Below are 27,545 nucleotides of genomic sequence, written 5' to 3'. Positions count from 1 at the left end.
TTTGCCCCAAACCTAACATTTTGTATTCAGGACATTGCTCTGCCACATTTTCTGCAGTGATACTTTAGTGCCTTGTTGCAAACAGGATGCGTGTTTTAGAATATTTTTCTATTCTGTACAGGCTTCATCCTTTTCACTCTGTCAATTAGGTTAGTATTGTGGAGTAACTACAATGTTGTTGATCCATCCTCAGTTTTCTCCTATCACAGCCATTAACCTCTGTAACTGATTTAAAGTTACTATTGGCCTCATGGTGAAATCCCTGAGAGGTTTCCTTCCTCTCCGGCAACTGAGTTAGGAAGGACGCCTGTATCTTTGTAGTGACTGGGTGTATTGATACACCACCCAAAGTGTAATTCATAACTTCACCATGCTCAAAGGGATATTCAATGTCTGCTTTTTTTAAATCCGTTTAACAACAGATGTCCTTCTTTGCGAGACATTGGAAAACCTTCCTGGTCTTTGTGGTTGAATCTGTGTCTGGTATGCACTGCTAGACTGAGTGACCTTACAGATAATTGAATGCGTGGGGTACAGAGATGAGGTAGTCATTCAAAAATCTTGTTAATCACTATTATTCATACAGAGTAAGTCCATGCACCTTATTATGAGACTTGTTAAGCAAATGTTTACTTTTGAACTTATTTAGGCTTGCCATAACAAAGGGGTTGAATACTTATTGACATTTCAGCTTTTCATCTGTAATTAATTTGTAAAAATGTTTTAAAAAAACATACTTCCACTTTGACATTATGGGGTATTGTGTGTAGGCCAGAGAGAAAAATCTACAATCAGGCTGTAACACAACAACATGTGGAAAAAGTCAAGGGGTGTGAACGCTTTCTGAAGGCACTGTATTTTACTGCTTCTGAACAATTCAAGTCAGGAGAATGAAATTCCTTCACAGAGAATCACAGTAAAATATTGTTAACTAGACCACAACAGTCACGACCAGGTAACACCAATGTATGAAACTAAAGACAAGACTATTTTGGCAAATTTCTGGGTTAATAGAATCAGGGTATTTTGGACAAAATGAGTCCCCTTAGAATAAGAACTGTTCCTGCCAGTGTAAATAGAACAGCTCCATGGGGAGAAGTGAAACAGCAAAATGGTAACTTAATAAAACACCGCCTTAAGAGAGATACAGATGACTGTGTGTGCGTGTGTGTGTGTGTGTGCGTGCGTGTCCTTGCGGGTACCACAATCTAATTCCTCCTACACTTTGTTGTAGTCTAATACCTCTTTACTGACTAAAATTGGAAGAGGAAAAAGCGAGAGTGTTTTAATTAGATAGAGGAGGAATTGATGGAGGAGATGTTTTGCTCCTGTATGTAATAAGGTTAATGAGCTGAGTGTCCCGGGGAGATAGGAGTTAACATGCAGAGATGCCTATTCAATCAGAGGAACCACAACTGCCCAGAGAGAGAGAGAGAGAGAGAGAGAGAGAGAGAGAGAGAGAGAGAGAGAGAGAGAGAGAGAGAGAGAGAGAGAGAGAGAGAGAGAGAGAGAGAGAGAGAGAGAGAGAGAGAGAGAGAGAGAGAGAGAGAGAGAGAGAGAGAGAGAGAGAGAGAGAGAGAGAGAGAGAGAGAGAGAGAGAGAGAGAGAGAGAGAGAGAGAGAGAGAGAGAGAGAGAGAGAGAGAGAGAGAGAGAGAGAGAGAGAGAGAGAGAGAGAGAGAGAGAGAGAGAGAGAGAGAGAGAGAGAGAGAGAGAGAGAGAGAGAGAGAGAGAGAGAGAGAGAGAGAGAGAGAGAGAGAGAGAGAGAGAGAGAGAGAGAGAGAGAGAGAGAGAGAGAGAGAGAGAGAGAGAGAGAGAGAGAGAGAGAGAGAGAGAGAGAGAGAGAGAGAGAGAGAGAGAGAGAGAGAGAGAGAGAGAGAGAGAGAGAGAGAGAGAGAGAGAGAGAGAGAGAGAGAGAGAGAGAGAGAGAGAGAGAGAGAGAGAGAGAGAGAGAGAGAGAGAGAGAGAGAGAGAGAGAGAGAGAGAGAGAGAGAGAGAGAGAGAGAGAGAGAGAGAGAGAGAGAGAGAGAGAGAGAGAGAGAGAGAGAGAGAGAGAGAGAGAGAGAGAGAGAGAGAGAGAGAGAGAGAGAGAGAGAGAGAGAGAGAGAGAGAGAGAGAGAGAGAGAGAGAGAGAGAGAGAGAGAGAGAGAGAGAGAGAGAGAGAGAGAGAGAGAGAGAGAGAGAGAGAGAGAGAGAGAGAGAGAGAGAGAGAGAGAGAGAGAGAGAGAGAGAGAGAGAGAGAGAGAGAGAGAGAGAGAGAGAACATCAGCAGAGAAATAATCCCCCATAATAAACATTTAGCTCTGTTTGGGGCTAATTCCCCACTGACACAAATTTAACTCAAATCCATCATGTACTGTACGAGATTATGTGGTTTTGGGTTAAACACTACATTATTGTAGGGCATTGTCTATTACCAGACCTTTTTGAGAGTGGAACAGTCAGCGAGGGTGCATCCTTTACAGATTCACTCATTTTCAGGGGAGGAAAAACATTTCCAATCTGTTTAAGTCCTCTCTAACTCAAGGATGGGATTCTATTGGTTTGTTTTCAATTGTGTCTGACCATTTCTTCCAACCCAGTAAATTTTAGCCAAATCAAAGTTAGGCTAGCCATCACTTTGCTGTCCTCATAAACCAGCAGTGGCCACCGAGGTAGAATTGTCACACCAGACATCTCCACAAGGGAGCTAACCAGGACCAGGGAGGGACAGAGCAGTACTGTCCTGTTTCATCCATCCAACATATAGCTTGTAAAGGGATAACAACAGGCCTCGTACAGTACAGAATGATCACGCATTCAGAAACGGGCAGAGACGGCAGCTCAAAATCCCAACCCCCCAAAAATCCTTCTGCTCCATTTCAGTCTCTAGGAGGCCTTTGTTGACAAACAGGAAAATCTGAATCCCAGATGTGCATAGAGACGGAGGAGAGAGAATCTGTCTGTATTGTAGCATGGTAGGGTATCAGGTTAAGGCCTTGGAGAAGGCATTAGTGTGTTCTAATATGGTCGGCACAGTGTGCTCTGCTCTGCTGCTTAGAGCGCATCCCTCTGCGTAAGAGCACAGGACTAGGCTGATATACTGCACAGACACCCACACCCTGCAAACAGAGAGCTCGGGCAGTAGTCCTCACCATTGTAACAGCAGTACAATGTGCTCGCTACAATCAAACGTACGTACATGTTCAGTAACATTATGCTTCATCCACAGCTGACTGACACACAACCCCAACTCTTTGGCACCGCTCACATCAAACCAGACCAGCTCTCTCTAACACACGCCTGACATCCAGAATTGTCAGAAAAGATCAGCTCAATCCTTTACAGGATACAAACATGGACCAGAAACAATAGCAATCATTTCAGGAATCACTTCCTTGAGCTGGTATGGTTCATATAAGAGGCGCTATGTCCTTTCAGTTGAACACTACCGTAATTGGAAACCATCCACTTATTATCTAGATTGAGTGAGATGGTTTGGGGATTGTGTGAGGAGGCTGGGCTTTGTGTGGTGGAGATGGTAACTGATTTAGCATGCGCTGAAATGGGACACCATCTCCCTGTGACCCTGAGAGTCTTCCTGCCACCCACCCCCCCACTGTGCTCCTCACACCCCTGGTCTGCTAATCGATCCGTTTGGCACCTCTGACAGTGTGCCTGTGTGTGTGCTTGTGTGTGCGTGAGTGTCTGGTAAACAGATGGTCTTGCTCGTCGCACGCCTGCCACACAGCATTCGTGTTACGGAGAACGCTTTGTAGCTCCAGGCCCTGGTCTGAAAGACATTAGCGCTGTCCATCAGAAATTAATTCCTGGCTTCCTCCAGTCCAGCCAGACATTGGCCCTCCTCGGCCCCTCTCTCTCTCGCTCTGCCTCTCTGCATGCCGACAGGGGCCACTGTGGTAATGCGATATCGAACCATTGGAGCCGATAAGCGATTTGACTTTGATCAGCCCCAGAAATGCCCAACAACTTTACACTTGACCTTTCTATTATGACCTGGGCCTCCAAAGATTGATTTACTTCCTCAAACGTTTCTCTTAAAACTGGCCCATGTGAGACAGCCTGTATCAGAGAACTTCACACCCTGCCCTCTACCCCACACCCACTAATGACCCACACCTTGAAACAACCCTCACCACACACCTTGTTCAGTGGAAACTATCCCTCAGTAGATATCAGGGTGAGAGAGAAGAGGAGGAGAGAAGGAGAGAGTCTCTGGGACAGACTTACTAGGCATGGGTGGTATCCAGATTTTCAAACCGTCATACCGTTCTTCTGCCATCCCGGGATTTACGGTATTACCGGCATAGCACACAAGGTAAAAGTAACAGCGAATTCTCATGGATGCTTTTAGCTAAATGCTAACGAGTACAAACAAACAAATTGCAAAGACGGGAAAATCCAGCTCATAAAGTTAGCTAGTAGCTAGTATAGCTACTAGCTAAGTGGTCCTTCAGTGTTCCCAGAGGTCTGCCAGATGTACATTTGGATTGCATCTGAATCCCGTTGTGCCCAGAGAGACTACTGCATACTTAACAACTGTGAAGACACTGGTCTCCAGCAGAGTACATGTCCCTTAGAATTACCGATCGTCTACAGTCCATTAGACACACCACTACTCAGTCTTTTCTGGCCGTTTAGAGGGAAACTAAAGACATCTGCTTCACTGTCTTTATAATGACATGCAGTACAATATCTTTACACACATCATGCAGAGTGATGGGTCAAAGGTGGAATGACTCAACTGTTTTACTCAACTCGTGTCTTACACGGAGGACACAGGGTTTTTAAACCTAACTGCCAATTTATCTCGATTTCAATGACGCCTGTTGGAACAATAACTGTAAAGTTCACTGTTTTACTGTACGTAATATGAGCCAGTCATACATTAGGAAACCTAAATGTTACATTTCCAGAAACTGAATCCAAAATATCACACAAAGAACTAATCTGTTTAGAGACACTAAATAGTTGAACTGGGTGATTCTATAATAGTGACAATTTGTGAGCGACAAACTATGACATGTGCTATGATGTCAGTAACACTCAGTGGACACTGGGTTCTGTGAACACTTCCTTGGGTGTAAGCACCTTGGTCAACCCCAGGACTGTCATATAACATCACTGCACACTGTAGAAAACTGTCACACTGACCTATGATCTATTTATTAGAGGTCGACCGATTAATCGGAATGGCCGATTAATTAGGGCCAATTTCAAGTTTTCATAACAATCGGAAATCGGTATTTTTGGACGCCGATTTGGCCAATTATTATTTTATTTTTTTTAACCTTTATTTAACTAGGCAAGTCAGTTAAGAACACATTCTTATTTTCAATGACGGCCTAGGAACGGTGGGTTAACTGCCGTGTTCAGGGGCAGAACGACAGATTTTTACCTTGTCAGCTCAGGGATTCAATCTTGCAACCTTACGGTTAACTAGTCCAATGCTCTAACCACCTGCTTTACATTGCACTCCACGAGGAGCCTGCCTGTTACGAATGCAGTAAGAAGCCAAGGTAAGTTGCTAGCTAGCATTAAACTTACCTTATAAAAACAATTAATCAATCTCAATCACTAGTTAACTACACATGGTTGATGATATTACTAGTTTATCTAGCCTGTCCTGCGTTGCATATAATCGCTTAGGTACACGTTGCTCCAACCATAAACATCAATGCCTTTCTTAAAATCAATACACAAGCATATATTTTTAAACCTGCATATTTAGTTAATATTGCCTGCTACCATGAATTTCTTTTAACTAGGGAAAATGTGTCACTTCTCTTGCAAACAGAGTCAGGGTATATGCAGCAGTTTGGGCCGCCTGGCTCGTTGCGAACTGTGAAGACTATTTCTTCCTAACAAAGACAGCCGACTTCGCCAAATGGGGGATGATTTAACAAAAGCGCATTTGCGAAAAAAGCACAATCGTTGCACGACTGTACCTAACCATAAACATCTATGCCTTTCTTAAAATCAATACACAGAAGTATATATTTTTAAACCTGCATATTTAGCTAAAAGAAATCCAGGTTAGCAGGCAATATTAACCAGGTGAAATTGTGTCATTTTGCGTTCATTGCACGCAGAGTCAGTGTATATGCAACAGTTTGGGCCGCCTGGCTCGTTGCGAACTAATTTGCCAGAATTTTACGTAATTATGACATAACATTGAAGGTTGTGCAATGTAACAGGAATAACGTTTTGTTTTCAAGATGATAGTTTCCGGATTCGACCATATTAATGACCTAAGGCTTGTATTTCTGTGTGTTATTATGTTATAATTAAGTCTATGATTTGATAGAGCAGTCTGACTGAGCGATGGTAGGCAGCAGCAGGCTCGTAAGCATTCATTCAAAATAGCACTTTCGTGCGTTTTGCCAGCAGCCCTTCGCAATGCATTGCGCTGTTTATGACTTCAAGCCTGTCAACTCCCAAGATTAGGCTGGTGTAACCGATGTGAAATGGCTAGCTAGTTAGCCGGGTGCACACTAATAGCGTTTCAAACGTCACTCGCTCTGAGACTTGGACTAGTTGTTTCCCCTTGCTCTACATGGGTAACGCTGCCTCGAGGGTGGCTTTTGTCGATGTGTTCCTGGTTCGAGCCCAGGTAGGAGCGAGGAGAGGGACAGAAGCTATACTGTTACACTGGCAATACTAAAGTGCCTATAAGAACATCCAATAGTCAAAGGTATATGAAATACAAATTGTATAGAGAGAAATAGTCCTATAATTCCTATAATAACTACAACCTAAAACATCTTACCTGGGAATATTGAAGACTCATGTTAAAAGGAACCACCAGCTTTCATATGTTCTCATGTTCTGAGCAAGGAACTTAAACGTTAGCTTTTTTACATGGCACATATTGCACTTTTACTTTCTTCTCCAACACTTTGTTTTTGCATTATTTAAAACAAATTGAACATGTTTTATTATTTATTTGAGGCTAAATTGATTTTATTGATGTATTATATTAAGTTAAAATAAGTGTTCATTCAGTATTGTTGTAATTGTCATTATTACAAAAAATTTAAATAAAATAAAAACGGCCGATTAATCGGTATCGGCCGGCTTTTGGTCCCCCAATAATCGGTATCGGCAGTGAAAAATCATAATCGGTCATCATCTACTATTTATGGTAATTTGCATTTACACCAGTCTTATGCCAACATTAATCATCAAATAAGGGTGGGACTCTCTGGAAGAGTCATACTCTCTGGAATCACCTGTTAAAGAGAATATGAGGGAGTCCCCCTCTTTGCTTTAGTTTAGAATGAAATAAGTTATAATTGGAGTTCCAGACCTGGAGTTTGATTGTGAGTGGCAGGGAAGGTTCCCTCCTGTCTAAGGTGAATGATGTCGCCACTCGCCAGGATTCCTTGACATCGTCGGCAGTACATTCTCTCGGGAGAAGTCCCACCCTGTCCTTCTGGCTGGTAGAATGTGTGGGAATCAATCAGCTAAATCCCATTTGACCTTGTGTTAGCCAAACCACATCCCAAATGAATGTGACGGCCAAATGCATAGACAATTTCCTCATGACCAGTGAAACATTGATGACCAGAGTGTCGAGTGACTGCTCACGGAAAATCGCTGTGAGAAAAACCTTACAAAGCATCCTGTGTGATTAGTGTTTACCAGGTAAATAAGCGAAGCTGTGCTGTTCCTGTGTGGGGACACTGTAAAAACAAACAATACCAGGCGTTTAACTTTGTACCATCCAGAGAGACTGTCGACACAGGCCTTTAACCTCAGCTGGAGGCTTCCTTTAAAAGAGATTATTGACTGAAAGAGGAGCCACGTTAAAGGTTTATTTACAGAACGAGCAGCCACATGGACAAAACTACACCTAGTGGAGTACTGAGACAACACTAGTCTTTCAGAACCTTGCTTTTTAACTGTACTTAACAAAGCCAACCAGACATCTAGCAATTTACTAGTCACTCCTCCATCTTCCTCCCTGCAGGGGAGTCAAACACAACTAGAAGAGAGACTCTACCAGTGGAGGCTCCTCATGGGAGGAAGGAGACGACCATCCTCAGTGAATTTCAGAAAAATGTAAGATAGTTTTATCTAAAACTATACTTCATATATTCATGTCACCAAATAATTGATTAAAACACACTGTTTTGCAAAGAAGGTCTACAGCAGCCTCAACAGCACTCTGTAGGGTAGCACCAAGGTGTAGCTGGAGGACAGCTAGTTTCCGTCCTCCTCTGGTTACATTGACTTCAATACAAAACCTAGGAGGCTTGTGGTTCTCACCCCTTCCATAGACTTACACAGTAATTATGACAACTTCCGGAGGACGTCCTCCAACCTGTCAGAGCTCTTGCAGCATGAACTGACATGTTGTCCACCCAATCAAATGATCAGAAAATGAATCAGGTACTGAGAGCATAAGCTACAGCTAGGTAGCACTGCAGTGCATAAAATGTGATGAGTAGTTGACTCAAAGAGAGACAATTCTTGAACAGTTTTGAACAAATTAATTTCTTCAAAAATGAAGGAGAAGCGACAGATGGAGAAAGCTAGCTGTATTTCATAGTTTTGTTTAACTTTCACATACTTAGCAAGAGAATGCAGCTAGCTTGTTTAGCCTACTCAAACACTCGGCTCAAACAGAGGGGGATGCTGTGTTGGCTAGCTGGCTATCCAACACTGGAACTCTTCCAAGTCAAGGTTAGCTTTTGGTTTTATAGATGTATTGTCAACGGGGCCCGCCGGTGTAACTGCTAAATGCCTTTGTGACTGTACACTGTACTGTATGATTGTAGCGGGTTTATTAATGCATTAGTTCTAGTAGCTATGTTGGCTATGACATTATATGGTGACAACGATGTAGGCTGTGTGTAGCAGTTAGCGGTTATGATAGTGAACTGTATTTGCGTGAGATCAGGGGTGTATTCATTCCGCCGATTCTGTATAATTTTATTTTCCTAAACAGTAGCAAACGTAACAAAAACGGGGATAAAAATACCTGAATTTGTCCAATAGACACTCTCGTTGTCAACTGTTGGGACTAATAATTACACCCTAGATCAGCTAGATGCATGCAAGAGTGTGCAAGGCGGTATTGAATGTGTCAATGTCTGTCACCTTGATTACTCAAATGTCTCTCGACCTGTGCACCTACGTTGTAAACTTTCATTCATAGACTAGGTTGTAGCAACCTCATGATGGGTACAGGGAAAATTTGAGTATCATGTAGTAGCCTAAACCTATCGCTGTTACATTGAACTGGGTGAATGGAATATGAATGACAGTCATCCAATATGTTGTAATATAAATAAGGCCATGCTCATTAAAAACAATGTGCGTCCTCCCTCATCTTAAACGGCACCAACCGCCACTGGACTCTACCCCAATTAAAATACCTCAACCACTGATTCAGTTCATACAGAATCCTTTGTAAGCCCATACTAAGCATCCAATGTATATTCAATGTATTATGCTACACTAACTAACACTTCAAATTACTCTGGAAAGAACTGTATGCCCAACCAATTACTCATCAATGTGAGAGAACAAAATGAGCATTGTCGAGGTTTTTTATGGGAACTACTCACACTTTTCCTCAATCTTATTTTTCTTTACTCAAGAAACAACAAAAGCTTGGGCGAGTGAGTTCTGGGCTATAGAATGAGAGGACAGATTTATAGCCAGTCAGGGTCAAGGGTCATCCTGCTGGATGCTTTCTTTGGAGTGGTCTTTTCTCTCCTTCCTCCTTTCTTTCTTTGAGGTGTCCCCTCCGCTCCCACCCTTCCCCCTGCATTCCCCCACGGCCCGCTCTTTTGTTTAGATATAAATACAATCAGACTCAGCCATGTCCCACACTGCCACACACACAAGCACATACAGTGCACTTGGAAAGTATTCATTTCCACATTTTGTTACGTTATAGCCTTATTCTAAAATTGATTCATTTTTTTTGTTTTACCCTCATCAATCTACACACAATATCCCACAATGACAAAGCCAAAAACGTTTTTTAGATTTTTTTTGCTAATAAAAAAAAACGAACTGAAATACATTATTTACATAAGTATTCAGACCTTTTGCTATGAGACTCGAAATTGAGCTCAGGTGCATTCTGTTTCAATTGATCATCCCTGAGGTGTTTCTACAACTTGATTGGTGTTCACCTGTGGTAAATTCAATTGATTGGACATGATTTGGAAAGGCACACACGTCTATATAAAAAAACAAGCCATGAAGTCAAAGGAATTGTCCATAGAGCTCCGAGACAGTATTGTGTCGAGGCACAGATCTGGGGAAGGGTACCACAACATTTTCTGCAGCATTAAAGTTTCGCAAGAACACAGTGGCCTCCATTATTCCTAAATAGGAGATCTTTGAATCCACCAAGACTCTTGCTACAGCTGGCCGCTCAGCCAAATTGAGCAATCGGGGGAAAGGGCCTTGGCCAGGGAGTTGACCAAGAGCCCGATGATCACTGACAAAGCGCTAGAGTTCCTCTGTGGAGATGGGAGAACTTTCCAAAAGGACAACCATCTCTGCAGCACTCCACAAATTAGGCCTTTATGGTACAGTGGCCAGACGGAAGCCACTCCTCAATAAAAGGCACATGACAGCCCGCTTGGAGATTGCAAAAAGGCACCTAAAGTCTCTCAGAACATGAGAAACAAGATTCTCTGGTCTGATGAAACCAAGATTGAACTCTTTGGCCTAAATGCCAAGCGTCACGTCTGGAGGAAACCTGGCACCATCCCTATGGTGAAGCATGGCGGTGGCAGCATCATGCTGTGGGGATTTCTTTCAGCAGCAGGGACTGGGAGACTAGTCAGGATTGAGGGAAAGATGAACAGAGCAAAGTACAGAGAGATCCAAGGTTCACCTTCTATCAGGACAATGGCCTTAAGCACACGGGACAAGTCTCTGAATGCTTTGGGACAAGTCTCTGAATGTCCTTGAGTGGCCCAGCCAGAACCCGGACTTGAACCCAATCTAACATTTCTGGAGAGACCTGAAAATAGCTGTGCAGCAACTCTCCCCATCCAACCTGACAGAGCTTGAGAGGATGGGAAGAATGGGAGAAACTCCCCAAATACAGGTGTGTAAAGCTTGTAGCGTCATACCCAAGAAGACTCGAGGCTGTAATCGCTGCCAGAGGTGCTTCAACAAAGTACTGAGTCTGAATACTTATGTAAATGTGACATTTCCGTTTTTTTATTCCGAAAAAACTGTTTTTGCATTGTCATTATGGGGTATTGTGTGGAGATTGATGAGGAAAAGGTCAAGGGGTCTGATACTTTCCGAAGGCACTGTACATATGTATGCAAGTATGCAGACACTCCCCCCCACACTCTTTATTTTGTGCTTTTGAAACCTAGAGGATGAGTTGATCTGAGCTGGCAATAAGATGGTGTTAGACTAAGTCCTTAACAAAATAGGTAGGACTAGGTATTAGGCTAATAAATATTTAGTTCTACATAAATGAACAAGCTCATTAAAACTGTCAAAAGGCATTTTGATTGCTTAATCATAGTCTAGAGTCCTGATTAGGTAGCTATGATTGGAAGATGAGACATAGTTAATTCAATGGGATGGTGGTCAGTGATAGCGGTGATGGTTGTGATAGTGATAGATGCCCTAGTGAGGATGTGATAGCACCGATTGTGTGCTTTGGATCTCAATGGCAGAAAAGCCTGGGGAAAATCGTTAGTACTAAAGCTGCAAACACATTGCCGAGATGAAGGGATTGGGGAAAGGAAACAACCATTGTTTGTTGGGAGCTACTTAGTTTGAGATGATTTCAGCTGATGTATCTGTGGCATGAAAACAAGATGAATGGACTGGAGTGAGGATTCAATCTCAAATACAGGGAGGGTAGGAGGATAGGGAGAGAGCAGGAAAGATAGGTAGGGGAGAGAGTCTCTAAGTGGGAGAAAGACAAGAGCCAAACAGACAAGTAGATGTAGAGAAACAGAAAGAAAAGGAGGGAGGGAGTAGGGGGTAGATGGAGTGTGTGTGACTGTGCCAGGTCTCTGCACTAGTCTGTTGGTAAGGAAACAGACTGGAATGTGTGGCTCTCCAGTTAAAGGCAATTTAATGAACATCCACTCTGGGATACTGTTACCACTCTGGGCTCTGGGGGAGCAGACTGGCCTTGTGTGGATCTGGTAGACTGGATTGGTGTTTATCTTACACCGTTTTATGTGACGTTCAATGACAGTTGATGAATTTAACTGAACAATGATGATAATATATTTGAACTTGTCTTGTTATGGCAGGGCCACTGACCTGTATGGCTCCGGATGTGGACCCTCAAAGTGCCGTTGCTGGCAAACTTCTGTCCGCAGTATGGGCAGATCTTCTCCTTTTCCCCTGTGTGCGTCTGGTACGGCAAAGATCAGAAAACATATTGTTGGTATTTAGGAAAGACAATTGTAACATTCAGTAGTACATCTTTCCCTCATTACAAAGCACATGATGATCACTGGTAGAGCATACCCACCACTCGGATACTATGAACTCTGCTAAAACTCTTGGATACTAAACAGAGAAACTTTGATAGGTTCCATTCCAGTTAAATGCCCTATGGTTATATGCCATTTACAACGTTTTTTAAATAAAAGTGTTGGATAAGCTGTCAAAGTTGTTTAATATATAGTCACTCAAAAGCTACAAAGCCTCAAAGCCGACCCCCTTTCAGGGTGTAATCAATGGTGGTCTTCTGACAAATATTTGATGTCAGTCATTTAACAAGAGATCTGTTCAACACTGGGAGTGCCCACTGAGAGACCAGACCTCCCTGGTGCTAGGCAGGAATCTGCACGCCGCTGATAGAGCTAGACACTGCTACTAAACACTGGTGTTCATATGAACTGTACAGCTCTCCAATTGGAACTCTGCAGGCTCTGAATTCTACAGCTCTCCAATGGAAACTCTACAAGCTCTGAATTCTACAGCTCTCCAATGGAAACTCTACAGGCTCTGAACTCCACAGCTCTCCAGTGAGAACTCTGTGAGCTCTGAACTCTCCAGCTCTCCAATTGGAACTCTACAAGCTGACTTTAGGGTGGTTTCAGTTTCTCTGCGGAAAGCTGGATTAAGAATCCAAACGATTCAGCAGGCCTATCATTAGACTCAAAGAGCCAGGAGGTTGAGGGTGAGGAGCAGGGTGGAGACCAGAGGGATCTGCTCTGCCTGCATTCCTTTTCCCTGCCCTCTCCCTCCTCCTGTCCTCGCTTCTCAAACACACTCAGGTCAGTCTTTTCTCGGAGGTCCAGATTGATGGGCACTGTATGTATACACAGCAGAAAATGTGCGCAAAAAGAGGAGCGAGCTGCACCCCTCAGTAAGGCTAAATGTCTCTCACTCTCCCTCTCTCCTCCTTCATTCTCCTTGACTTCCTCTCTCTCATTATTTCTTTCTTTCTCTTTCTTCCTGCTGAAAGGTAAGTATGAAGTGAATTCTGCTGCTGGCTTGATGTAAATTCCCCAGAATAAACACAACTATTAGAAGCTCAAATTCTGTGTGACAGTTTAAACAGCAATACAACAATACAGACAGGAATACAACCTTTCCTTTCCACCATCCTCTTCTCTCCATCTCCCCCATGCTATCTGCATTACGTTACATAAACCCTTTCCTTCACTCTCCCTCTCTCAGAGACACACAAACACGGACAGATGTCTCCCAGATGCCTCAATGTACAGTTGTTTGGTTTGTTGTTTGTATTCTTACTTCATAAAAGGCTTCATATTTTTCACTGGGGAACATTATGTTCCAAAACAGACCTTGGGAAAGTATTGGGGTTATACATAACCGTTACATCACCGCCATCATTTTTTCACACACAAAACAAACACAAACAAATGCAGTGCAGAATAAACAATGTACAGGTATTGCACACACACCGCACAGCAGATACAGAGAAAACTAAATGTTCCATGTACACACATCTCTGCCTTTAAGAAGAATGATTACGGCAATTTAAGGGTGTTCTGAGAGGAAGACTAAACTAGGGCTGCCAGAGAACCACATCATTACTGTTCATTTTCAGATCAACCTGGCAGCGGAGAGGATACCCAGACAGCACACTGACAAAAGCACCTGGAGGAAAACAAACGCAGATGACAGGAACAAGACGATCCAGTCTCTTGCCATGAGTGGAATAGGAAATGGAGGATAAAGACTGTCCTCTGTATAGTATACTACAGCACACAGAGCCCTATGTACTCTATGTTTTCCCCAGATCCCCAATCAGAGTTCTGGGTTGTGTCCCAGATGGCACCATTTTCCATATTTAGTGCACTACTTTTAACCAGAGGTTTAGGCTCTTTAGACCAGGGCACTGGGTTAAAAGTAGTGCACTACAAAGGATATAGGGTGCCATTTGAGACCCGGACCTGGTGTTCAGTCCCAGCCAGGTTTCTGGGCTCAGCTACCTGTCTTTAATCACTGCCAGAACCGAGCACTCTCTCAGCAGTCTCCAGTCTCTGAACACTGACCGACCGAGAGAGACAACTCATGTGCCTGTCTGTTTTGAGTCCTACTGTACTAAGGCCATGTTATGTTTGATTTGTTTCTTTTGCCGTGTGCCAAGAAACTGTTTGGTCTCAATCTGATCCATAAACCAAGCGGACAATGTCAGATTGAGGCTGGTAATCTGCTCTGGGATCTGTCCTGTGCTTTGAAACCCTGTGGAGCTAATGGACTAAATGCCATGTGTAATTTACAAACAGAGACCGGATGATTCCTGGGCTGCATGGGGAACAATGGTGGAGGATGACTATATACTGTAGCCTAGTTCCGGTCCAGCATACAAGAGAGATCACAAGAAAACATCAATGTAAATTTCCTCTCCTTTTCTTTAAAGGAAAAATCCACCCAAAACCACTCATTTCTTTAATTTACAGTGTTAACACTAATATGTGAGAACATTTTTTGTGAACATATGTTTCCTTTTGGCGTTATAAATAAGGTTGGTAGCAACATGGAAATTCATCGTGGAAATCTGTTGCAGCTCAAGTCGACTACAAAATCCACAATGTAATGCTCTCTCTATGAGCTGGCTAGCTAGTGAGTTAGCAAACGTAGCCACACACATTCAAACCAAAGACAATATCAGCATGTGACGTAGTTAGCTGTACAATCGCCTAAACAAACTGCACTATCAGTTTAGGAGTCTACAATCTCACCATGTTCAACCTGCATATCGATGTGCCTCAGAGTGGAGTCTAACATTCGCAAAGGCAGATATAATTTTGAGGAGATGGGAATATTGCCCGTACTACGTCAATGGGGGCACCGGTGCATTCTGGACAATTCTGGGACAAGGAGCGCTCTCCTTCAAGGAGTGAATGAGAGTCTATTGGGCGCCAGCTCAAAAACTCAACATTAGCACGAATTTCATCAACAAGAAGTATAACGTTGCAAATCTTTTCCGGGATTGGAGATAATTAACTCGCCATTTGTAGTATCATACAGCTTTGGAATCGTGACAATAGGCACGTTTCTCAACATATACACTGACTTTGAGAATGCATTGTGTGACGATTAGCTTAGCAACCGCGTGACGCAGCATGACAACGTGAACGCGATTGGTCAACAGTCTGCTGGGTGGGGCGTTATACGTTCCTTGATTTATTGAATTCTGCAATTTAAGGGGCTTTATTGGCATGGGAAACATATGTTTACAATGCCAAAGCAAGTAAAATAGATAATAAACAAAAGTGAAATAAACTATAATTTTTTTTTACAGTAAACACAAATGTTCCAAAAGAAGAAAGACATTTCAAATGTCATATGTCTATATACAGTTTTGTAATGATGTGCAAATAGTTAAAGTACAAAATGGAAAATAAATGAACATAAATATAGGTTGTATCGTGTTTGTTCTTCACTGGTTGCCCTTTTCTTGGTAACAGGTCACAAATCTTGCTGCTGTGATTGTACACTGGTATTTCACCCAATAGATATGGGAGTTTATCAAAATGTGATTTGTTTTCTAATTCTATCTCCTTTCTATCTCCAGGGCGGCAGGTAGCCTAGTGGTTAGAGCGTTGGACTTGTAACCGAGCTGACAAGGTAAAAATCTGTCTTTCTGCCCCTGAAAAAGCCGTTAACCCACTGTTCCTTGGCCATCACTGAAAATAAGAATTTGTTCTTAATTAACTGACTTGCCTAGTTAAATAAACATTTAGAAAAAATAATATCTAAAAAGTATGTTCAATGGCTCATTTGAGAGAAGACATCGACCAGTATGAAATCTGACATGTATGATGGATCGCTATATAAAAGTCGTATTCTTATTAACTTCCAGTGTAGTGATAGAGACTTTACCATGGTGGTATGTAATACTGACCATAGTTCTACCTGCTTGAACCCCTATAACTCAGATACACATGAAAACATGAAATGACCCAGGGAATCGAGAGAACATCACTCAGAGACACACAAAAACAATATAACATTTAAAATGGGTGAACCTATCCTTTAACATTTGAAGGACATTCTTACATACAAAATGTAGGAAAAAACACAAACATACAGGGCCATTATTTTGAAAGAGGATTTGCTCTAGGAGAGACTGACAATGTCTAGACTGGGCTCTACAGTACGTAAGACTGGCTGAACTCACCTTCTTGTGGCTCTTGAGAACAGAGGGGGTGACGAAGGCCTTCTCACACAGGTCACATTTGTACTTCTTGTGTCCGTCGTGTACCACCTGGATGTGCACGTTGAGCGTGTCTTTCCTCTTGAAGGTGGCGTCACACTGGTCACACTTGAATGTCCTCTCACCTTCAGAAATGACAAAAGACCAACCCAACACAGTAAAGAAAGAGCAACTTTCTGTCACTCTCATTTCTGCACCCTCTTATTTTCTGGGGAGAATGACAAGAAAGAGAGGGATCCATTGTTGTATCTGTGAAAGCATAACCATCACTCACAGTGGGCCTGAAAACAATTTCTCCAGGCCAATTGTATGGGCTAAAGAACATTGTGTGTTACATTACTGCTCCCTGCAATTTTCTTTACAAATGATCTGGACTGTACTTGTTTTTTTTTTTACCTTTACCTTGTACCCTTTTTCTAAAATGATGCTCATCTTGCATCCATAGCAACCCAGACTGAAGGAGAGGACGGAAACAGACGGACGCGGATCATATAGAGCTGCTTGCTCTTCGAATGGGTCTCTTATTTCACAGCAATAAAAAAACACCAACCAACACATTTTTCATTCACTTAAAAACATTAAAAACACCACACATCACTCTGACATTAAACAAAAGCACAACTGTCAGCTGTTCCCAAACCAGAGCCATATAGACTATAGCATGGTGTTATTATTTACGCCTTAACTCAGTGACTCCACACAACAGAGGCTTTTGTTGAAAAGTGCCCTTTTCCATTATAGAGGGATCAGTGGGTTGGTTTCCATCGAGTGGTTTGGAGAGCGTGTATGCTTGGCAGAGTGAGCCTTGGCCCCAAACGTGTGTTCATTCTCCCATTACGAAGAATGAACATGATGGTCAGCACAATAAAGTAGGACACAAGTAGAGGCCTGTGTCCATTAACGCTCTAGTAGTCAAATAAAACCCTTCCCTCCATTACTATTAAAGTCAGGTACTCAACCAAACACAGACTTCATTAATGCTGAGGTTTTAAGTCATTCACAAACATGACTGATTATGAGATGAAGGTGTATTCTGTGGAGGGCTTAACACAGAGTGACATTTTGACCCTACTTTAAAGGTAAAATCAAATCAAAGTGTACTGGTCACATGCACAAGGTCTTTGGCGTGTATTCATGGATGACAAGGGAAGCCAGGTTTCCCCAAAAATTGTACCAAGAAATGTTGTCTCTGTGTTGTCATAACTGTCCTTCAATTCGCAAGAGGCTGAATGTATCTCACTGGAGAAAGCATCAGAGCGAGCGAAACAGAGCCCCTCTGTCTCTGTACGTGTAGGCCACCTATCTGATGCGGTCTGGTCATAAAGAGTATGACATTGTTGCCTCCCACAGCAGTGAATGCAAGGGAAGCCAGCGAGTATTTGGCCTCCCATGATAAAAAGAGCTCAACTGTTAATGGTCCTACTGCACCAACAAAAAGTGTCAAGACATGCCAGCTTGGATTTGGCTTCACTCCTATCACAGAGAAATATTTAAAATCGACAGAAACAACTTGAATTGTTGTGTCTCGTTGTGTTATTGCCCTCCGGTGGCTGGCCCAACTAGCTAAAATTGTCCCTTTCCTAAATTAGCCATGGATGGCGATCGGGATTTGAACTTGTGTTTTTACTTAATTCTTCATACTGGCCAATGATTATAACGGAAATTCTGATCCTACCATAAAATACATTGTGCCCCTGGACTGAGAGGAAGAAAGTTCAATATGTAGCTAGATGTAGAATACTAATGTTAACTAGCTAACGTTGCTCATGAAAGGAAGTTCAGCTAGGGAGCAAGCATTTTAGCCAGGTAGGCTAGGATAACAAAAAATAAAAGACTGTACTGTATAACAGTTATAGACTGTTTCATCAACATGAAAGAGATGAGGATGGCATTGGCGTTTCTCTACAAGTAGGGTGAGTCAACATGTGTTTTCTACTTGCACGAACGCGCGCGCGCACACACACACCACACACACACACACACACACACACACACACACACACACACACACACACACACACACACACACACACACACACACACACACACACACACACACACACACACACACACACACAAATCAGAACCATGGAAAGCCACATCAGATTTAGCTTACGTTGATTGGACTAAATTGTTTTTGGTATCTTTTAGTTGTCACTGTATTAGACTAAGCATAGGTGTTTTGATGTTGAAATGGTGCTGGAATAGTGGAGGCAGCTCCTGTTTCCTTTGAGACTTTCGGTAACTCTCCATGGTTCTAAATCAATAGAAGTGTAGTAATCTGAAAATGTAGGAAACATTAACTTTCTTGACCATGCTGTAGGTTATGTAACTGTTTGTTACATGCCATATGCTTTGTGGACTTCACCGAATAGATGTTGCTCTCCGGTTTTGTGATGAAACAAAAGGTGTGGTTGAATTAATTCTGCCACTGTGTCTTCTTATTTCGGGCTTTGGAGTGGCGCAGCGGTCTAAGGCACTGCATCTCAGTGCAAGAGGCTTCACTGCAGTCCCTGGTTTGAATCCAGGCTGTATTACATCTGGCCGTGACTGCGAGTCCCATAGGGCGGCGCACAATTGGCCAGCGTCGTCTGGGTTTGGCCGGGGTAGGCCATCATTGTAAAAAATAATTTGTTCTTAACTGACTTGCCTAGTTAAATAAAGGTAAAATATATATATATTATTGTCTCTGCCTTTAGGCCTATTTACAGTATCACGGTCGCAAGGCATATGAACTAACAGGTTATAGAGAAAACACATAGGTTGTAATATCGCTTTTTTTCTGGCTTGGCTACTGCACACACGCTTTGCAAAAATAACAATTTCCCTAATAATGCTGTTTATTTACATGGACACATCTGAAATCAGGCCACCTGATGGGACTGCAGAAAATCACCAATCAAAATAAAAGTTCTACCACTGTGACCATGTTATTTTTGGGAAGCCTATTTGATTCTTTTGAGTTCAATAGGAAGAAAACAAACAAAATTAAAGACAAATACATTTCAGTATTTCCAAATTCAAATCGATCTATTCAAATTTAATTCTCAAAGGCTACCAACCCAGAGCCACATAGGAAAATAGATTAAAGACTGAGCAGGGCAATGCTATCTCTCATCCACAAGACCAAACATCGTTGTTAAATTAGCTCTTGCAAGTGGGAGATACCATGTGACCAATTGACCAGAGTTTCGGGCTTGGCCCCACACAGTCTGGCAGTGAATCTTTCCAGCTGTGTAATGTCCAAGTTCATAAGCAACCAACATCTGCAAAGGGCAATACCCGGTTCAAACCTACTCCTTAGAATCGTTTTTCTTCCTGCTGTTATTGCAGCCATAACAATCCGCCTCTCTTCATAAGATAACTGAATGCTAGGGCTGCAACCCAGCAGGAGGAGGGCTGGGCAAACAGGTAGGCTCCTGCCAAGAATAACAATTCAAATATTAACTAAATGAACCCAAAAGAGACTTCACTGGTACACAGCTCCAAAACATAAACATATAATTGCCCACCTCAGATTGGGTACATTTATTACATAAATCACTATCCATAGGCTTCATCTTGAACTTTCGCTCTGGGGTAAAATAAAACCTGTTAGTAAATTGAAAATGAATACATTCATGGGCAAGGATCTTAGAAGAGGCCAAAATATTTCCCTATATCGTAGTCCAATCCCTTCAAAACTCTGCATTTGTAAGTCCTTCTCCCAGACCTTCAGAACAGGCAGATTTTTATATTATGAGTCACTAACCTATTATACAGTGAGGACACCATTCCGTCTTTCCCTGGACATGAAATGTATTTCAATAAAGATTGGGAGCCTGGTTTGGTGTCCCATGGTACCCCATAGGTTTTCAATGCTGTACAGAGTCTGAGATAAAAAAAAATGTTTTAATAAAACAATAAATAGTAAAAACAAGGGAGAGAATATGACTCTTTAAGATCTTGAAAGGAACGAACCTCTTGCAGGTATCCTTCAAACATGATTACCTTGCTTAGACCAAGGAGGGAATGTAAAGGGTGTAGAGCCAAATTAAATTAAATTGTATTCCAAATAGGAGATAACTCTTCAAAATTACAAGTTGTGCCCAGACAATTATTGATTTGGTTTGGTACTATACAGTCAATGTATTATTTATTTTTTTACAATATATTCCATAAAAGATTAGGCAGTTTTTTGCTTTAACCCAGAATAAGGATGGTGCTGTATTCTAATTACGTGAGACTTTTTTTCTTCTCTATTTTCTCTATTTTCCACCAAGGCACATCAGATGAAGAGTCAAGCCAAATACTCAGTGACCTCAGCTGAAATGCCCCATAGTAGAGTTTAAAGGTAGAGAGAACCCTCCAAACGTTTTGGGGCATTGTAAGGTGGAGAGACTAATTCTCTGACGTTTCCCCATTGTCCTCAAGATATCCATATCCTTAAAGAATGAAGATGGGGGGAAGGGAAAGCATTGAAAACAGGACATTTATTTTTATAACCAAAACCTTTTTTTCCCAATATCATTATTTTTTCTTCTCATTCATCATGAGTTGCAAATTGGATCAAATTTGAATGCCCAAGTATGTAAATCCCTTATATTCTAAAGTGATAGGTAAAGAGGGTAATGTGACTTGTTTGGCTGTGGGGTTTAGAGGTGTAACGTGGGTCGTCTAATGGGGACCAAGGCGCGGCGTGTAGAGTACTCATATTTACTTTATTAATGAAACACTTAACAAAAACAACAAAACGACCACCAACAGTTCCGTCAGGTAACACTTACAAAACGGAAAACATAGAAATAGAAATCTAGAAACCCCACAATGAAACAGAAACCCCAAAACACACCCAAAACAACCCCCTGTCACACCCTGATCACTCTACTATGGAAAAATGACATCTTACAAGGGTCAGGACGTGACAAGAGGCATTAAGATACACTTGGACAAGTTCATTTTATAGCCATTGAAAAAGCCGAATCCTTAAAGAGGTCAAGTACGTGTGGTATAGAATTAAAGACATCGGACAAATATAGTAAGATGTCATCAGCGTGCAGGGAGATATGGTGGACTGTTTCTTTGATCTTAATAGGCAATATGTTATATTTTGCCTAATGGCCTGGGCTAGCGGTTCTAATGAAAGGGCAAATAGGCCAGGACTCAGAGGACAACCCTGTCTTGTGCATATTTTTAGGACAAACTCTGGGGCGACGGAATGGCCAGTCTGGATACAGCCAGTGGGGTCGATATATAGGGTGCGGATCACACTAATAAATGATAAACCGAACCCAAAACGTTCCAAAACAGTCCATTAATACCCCTATTCCACACCATCAAATGCCTTCTCTATATCTAATCAGGACAGCAGAGTTTATAACCAATGATGATATGCAAGTCTGTAATCTTTTTGACAAGACCTTCACAAAGAGTTTAAAATCAAAGTTCAAAATTGATAAGGGCCTGTAGCTTGAACAATCAAGCAGGTCCTTTCCACCTTTCAATAGCAAAGAAATAAGATATGTTTTTGGTCCCCTATGGAAATTCCCAATCTCTAGCGAGTGGCTGATTGAGTCCAGTAATACAGATCAGACTAAATCCCACACAGCCAACAATAATTTAGGAGGGATACCATCCAACCCTGGCGACTTGGATTTTGACATTGAATCTAAGGCAGTCTTCAGTTCTGCCAAGGAGATGGGGGCATCTAATAGACTGACTTGATTAACAGAAGGGGAAGGAAGTTCCAAGGAACTTAAAAGAGATAACATCTTCAAAGATAACATCTTCCTAGAGTCTTCAGGAAACTCCAAGGTAAACAGATTGGAATACAAAGTAGTGAAAGTATGATTAATTTGGGAGGGAAGGGTAAAAAGTTCACTGTTATTGTTCCTAATGACATCAATAGATAAAAAATGTTTCAGTTTGCTTCAGTCTACTCAGTCTATCCACATTCTCATAGTCACATTATCACATTCTCATAGTCTTGTTTTCAAATTAATAAATTCAGCCCTAGAACTAGTCACCATCTTAGGCTCAATTTTAAATGTGGTGAGTTCTACCTTCCCATTTTTTTTACCTTTATTTAATTAGGCAAGTCAGTTAAGAACAAATTCTTATTTTCAATGATGGCCTAGGAACAGTGGGTTAACTGCCTTGTTCAGGGGCAGAACAACAGATTTTTACCTTGTCAGCTCAGGGATTTGATCGTGCAACCTTTCGGTTACTAGTCCAACGCTCTAACCACTAGGCTACCTGCCGACCCATCTTCAGTATAGTTAGACTTTTGCATCAACTCTAGACGGGCTATTTCCCTCTCCAATGAAGAAATCTGAAGGTTGTGTTTTTTAATGTGATGAGAAGGAATTACAAATATTTCTCTAATGCAACACTTAGCTACTTCCCATAATGTATGTGGGTCTACCCCTGGTTCTGCATTAACCTGTAAGAAATCCTTATTGCCAGTCAAAATTTGGGAAGTCTAGAAAGCTTCAGGGATTAGAAAAAGAATTCATCAAAAGAATTTGGTGCATAAATGGAGGACCAAAAACATGATTTAGTGCCATTAATAGCAACAGAGGCATTATAATACCATACTTCAGTGTCTCCCTCAGAGACCCCCACCTTCATATGAAGTTTCCTGTTAATTACAATCATAACACCCTTTGTCTTTTGGGGGGTCACAAGAGTACGCTATTATCTTATTTAAAACAAATCTGAAATCTATTGATATCATTGGCTGTCAAATGGGTCTCTTGTAGGGAGGCGAAATCAATATTCTACATCGTAACTACTCTAAACATCAAATTATCTTGATAGGGCTGTTCAAGTCTCAAACACTTAAAGTTAAAAGGTTAAACAGCTGTCTCTGAATGGGTCCAATAATAGCTAATGCAGTCGAAGTGTGGAGACAGGCCAATAGACATCTCATGATGTCATGATCTCATTCCCTTTTCACAGCCATTCTCCATTATGGAACAATAACCTAATCTTATCAGGCTCAAACCCTTTGTTTTTCCTCAATGGTCTAGTATAAATATTTTCACCCTCAGTGACATCTTTGATAACTTCGGTCTTGGAACTTTTCAAGACCTCAAAGAATCATATAATCTCCTAGTGACTTCCTTTTTTGGTGTTGCTTAGTCTCCGCTCAGATCTAAAAGCATACGCAGTACCCTGGGAATCCCTTGTTGCCACCCATCCCATGGTTGAGACTCTTTTGAATACTCCCAAATCTGTTGGACTGGTCTCCACTCTCTACTCCAAACTTAACTCATCCGACACCTGCGGTCACTTCCATCTGTAACAGAACTCCTAGGTTTTGGAGAACAGATGAACTGGAAGGTGACATAGAACAATATTTTCTCATCATCATTTTTTTTCTTCTCACCAGTTAACTTATTCATTAATTCCAAAATTGTAATAATTCCCAAGAGAAAGCCGGCCGGTAGACCTGAGTTGGTAGTCCCTTGGATGCTGACACAATATGGGGACACCCTGCAAACCTCACATTTAAAATGAATAAAAATAAAAGCTTCTACTGTTATTCTATATCAGATATAAACGCAAGCCACTACAGAGGGGAAACTGCTACAGTCAAAGAATAACCCAGCCTGAGTTCATCAAGACTCCAAGGAAAAAAGATAAACACATCAGAGAAGAGCCAAAAAATTGAAGTTCACATGCTATTTTACTAGATTCAATAGAAAAATGACTTTAGAATACATTAGAATACTTTTTTATTGTGTTTCGAGCCTCACAATTAAGGATAGGTAGGTCAGAAATTGTATAAGGGATGTACAGGGGGACAAAGTAAACCTGTAAGGCTTATGGATGTGTCCCAAATAAAATATTGTTCCTGCATAGCAGTCAGACGTCCTTTGTCCTCGTCATGTCGTGTCCCCGTGTATATATATATTTACATATTTTCTTTGCATATCTTTTTATATATTTTTTTCTAAAAACTCAACTTCAAAACACTCTCCTGCAACCTGCCTCACCAATTAAAAAAAAAAGTATTATTTACCTCACATTATACCTTGAAGCCATTTTATCGCCCCCAGAAACCTGCTCCTTTTACTCTCTGTTCTGGACGTCCTAGACGACCAATTCTCATAGCTTTTATCCGTACCCTTATCCTACTCCTCCTCTGCTCCTCTGGTGATGTAGAGGTGAATCCAGGCCCTGCAGTACCTAGCTCCACTCCTATTCCCCAGGCGCTCTCTTTTGATGACTTCTGTAACCGTAATAGCCTTGGTTTCATGGATGTTAACATTAGAAGCCTCCTCCCTAAATTTGTTTTATTCACTGCTTTAGCACACTCTGCCAACCTGGATTTCCTAGCCATGTCTGAATCCTGGCTTAGGAAGACAACCAAAAACTCTGAAATCTCCATCCCTAACTACAACATTTTCAGACAAGATAGAACGGCCAAAGGGGGCGGTGTTGCAAACTACTGCAGAGATAGCCTGCAGAGTTCTGTCCTACTATCCAGGTCTGTACCCAAACAATTTGAACTTCTACTTTTAAAAATTCACCTCTCTAAAAACAAGTCTCTCACCGTTGCCGCCTGCTATAGATGACCCTCTGCCGCCTGCTGTGCTCTGGACACCATATGTGAACTGATTGCCCCCCATCTATCTTCTGAGCTCGTGCTGCTAGGTGACCTAAACTGGGACATGCTTAACACCCCAGCCATCCTACAATCTAAGCTTGATGCCCTCAATCTCACACAAATTATCAATGAACCTACCAGGTACCACCCCAAAGCCGTAAACACAAGCCCCCTCATAGATATCATCCTAACCAACTTGCCCTCTAAATACACCTCTGCTGTTTTCAACCAAGATCTCAGTGATCTCAAAACTGCCTCATTGCCTGCATCCGTAATGGGTCAGCAGTCAACCTCCACTCATCACTGTCAAACGCTCCCTGAAACACTTCAGCGAGCAGGCCTTTCTAATCGACCTGGCCCTGGTATCCTGGAAGGATATTGACCTCATCCCTTCAGTAGAGGATGCCTGATTATTTAAAAAAAAGCCTTCCTCACCATCTTAAATAAGCATGCCCCATTCAAGAAATGTAGAACCAGGAACAGATATAGCCCTTGGTTCTCTCCAGACCTGACTGCCCTTAACAAACACAAAAACATCCTGTGGCGTTCTGCATTACCATCGAACAGCCCCCGTGATATGCAACTTTTCAGGGAAGATAGAAACCAATATACACAGGAAGTTAGAAAAGCCAAGGCTAGCTTTTTCAAGCAGAAATTTGCTTCCTGCAAAACAAACTCAAAAAAGTTCTGGGACACTTGGAGAATAAGAGCACCTCCTCCCAGCTGCCCACTGCACTGAGGATAAGAAACTCTGTCACCACCGATAAATCCACTATAATTGAGAATTTCAATAAGCATTTTTCTACAGCTGACCATGCTTTCCACCTGGCTACCCCAACTCCGGTCAACAGCACTGCACCCCCCAAAGCAACTCGCCAAAGCCTTCCCCATTTTTCCTTCTCCCAAATCCAGTCACCTGATGTTCTGAAAGAGCTGCAAAATCTGGACCCCTACAAATCAGCCGGGCTAGACAATCTGGACCCTTTCTTTCTAAAATTATCTGCCGAAATTGTTGCAACCCCTATTACTAGCCTGTTCAACCTCTCTTTCGTGTCGTCTGAGATTCCCAAAGATTGGAAAGCAGCTGCGGTCATACCCCTCTTCAAAGGGGGAGACACTCTTGACCCAAACTGCTACAGACCTATATCTATCCTACCCTGCCTTTCTAAAATCTTCGAAAGCCAAGTCAACAAACAGATTACCGACCATTTCGAATCCCACCGCACCTTCTCCGCTCTGCAATCTGGTTTCAGAGCTGGTCATGGGTGCACCCCGGTCACGGTCAAGGTCCTAAACGATATCTTAACCGCCATCGATAAGAAACAATCCTGTGCTGCCATATTCATTGACTTGGCCAAGGCGTTCGACTCTGTCAATCACCACATCCTCATCGGCAGACTCAATAGCCTTGGTTTCTCAAATGATTGCCTCGCCTGGTTCACCAACTACTTCTCCGATAGAGTTCAGTGTGTCAAATCGGAGGGCCTGTTGTCCGGGCCTCTGGCAGTCTCTATGGGGGTGCCACAGGGTTCAATTCTTGGGCCGACTCTTTTCTCTGTATACATCAATGATGTTGCTCTTGCTGCTGGTGAGTCTCTGATCCACCTCTACGCAGACGACACCATTCTGTATACTTCTGGCCCTTCTTTGGACAGTGTGTTAACTACCCTCCAGACGAGCTTCAATGCCATACAACTCTCCTTCCGTGACCTCCAACTGCTCTTAAATACAAGTAAAACTAAATGCATGCTCTGCACCTGCCCGCCCGCCCAGCATCACTACTCTGGACGGTTCTGACTTAGAATATGTGGACAACTACAAATACCTAGGTGTCTGGTTAGACTGTAAACTCTCCTTCCAGACTCACATCAAACATCTCCAATCCAAAGTTAAATCTAGAATTGGCTTCCTATTTCGCAACAAAGCATCTTCCACTCATGCTGCCAAACATACCCTCGTAAAACTGACCATCCTACCGATCCTCGACTTTCGGCGATGTCATTTACAACATAGCCTCCAATACCCTACTCAATAAATCGGATGCAGTCTATCACAGTGCCATCCCTTTTGTCACCAAAGCTCCATATACTACCCACCACTGCGACCTGTACGATCTCGTTGGCTGGCCCTCGCTTCATACTCGTCGCCAAACCCACTGGCTCCAGGTCATCTACAAGACCGTGCTTGGTAAAGTTCCCCCTTATCTCAGCTCGCTGGTCACCATAGCAGCACCCACGTGTAGCACGCGCTCCAGCAGGTATATCTCGCTGGTCACCCCCAAAGCCAATTCCTCCTTCGGCCGC

At 42.3% G+C, this 27,545-nt stretch overlaps 1 protein-coding gene across 2 annotated transcripts in view; it reads right to left on the bottom strand.

Moving 5' to 3' along the window:
* LOC106584218 (PR domain zinc finger protein 5) overlaps window positions 1-27,545 on the bottom strand; it is a 68,317-nt gene that overhangs the window by 21,939 nt on the left and 18,833 nt on the right. For both annotated transcript variants that reach the window (XM_014169257.2, XM_014169256.2), the window contains exons 12-13: window positions 16,614-16,774; window positions 12,269-12,362 (exon numbers count right to left, since the gene is read on the bottom strand). In XM_014169257.2, the coding sequence (XP_014024732.1) occupies window positions 12,269-12,362; window positions 16,614-16,774 (255 nt within the window). The remainder of the gene's footprint in view (window positions 1-12,268; window positions 12,363-16,613; window positions 16,775-27,545) is intronic.

The sequence above is a fragment of the Salmo salar genome, chromosome ssa23, assembly GCF_905237065.1.
Source record: "Salmo salar chromosome ssa23, Ssal_v3.1, whole genome shotgun sequence".
Taxonomy (NCBI): Eukaryota; Metazoa; Chordata; class Actinopteri; order Salmoniformes; family Salmonidae; genus Salmo; species Salmo salar.
The sequence above is the reverse complement of the archived record's forward strand: the minus strand, read 5'-3'. Positions and strand labels throughout refer to the sequence as shown.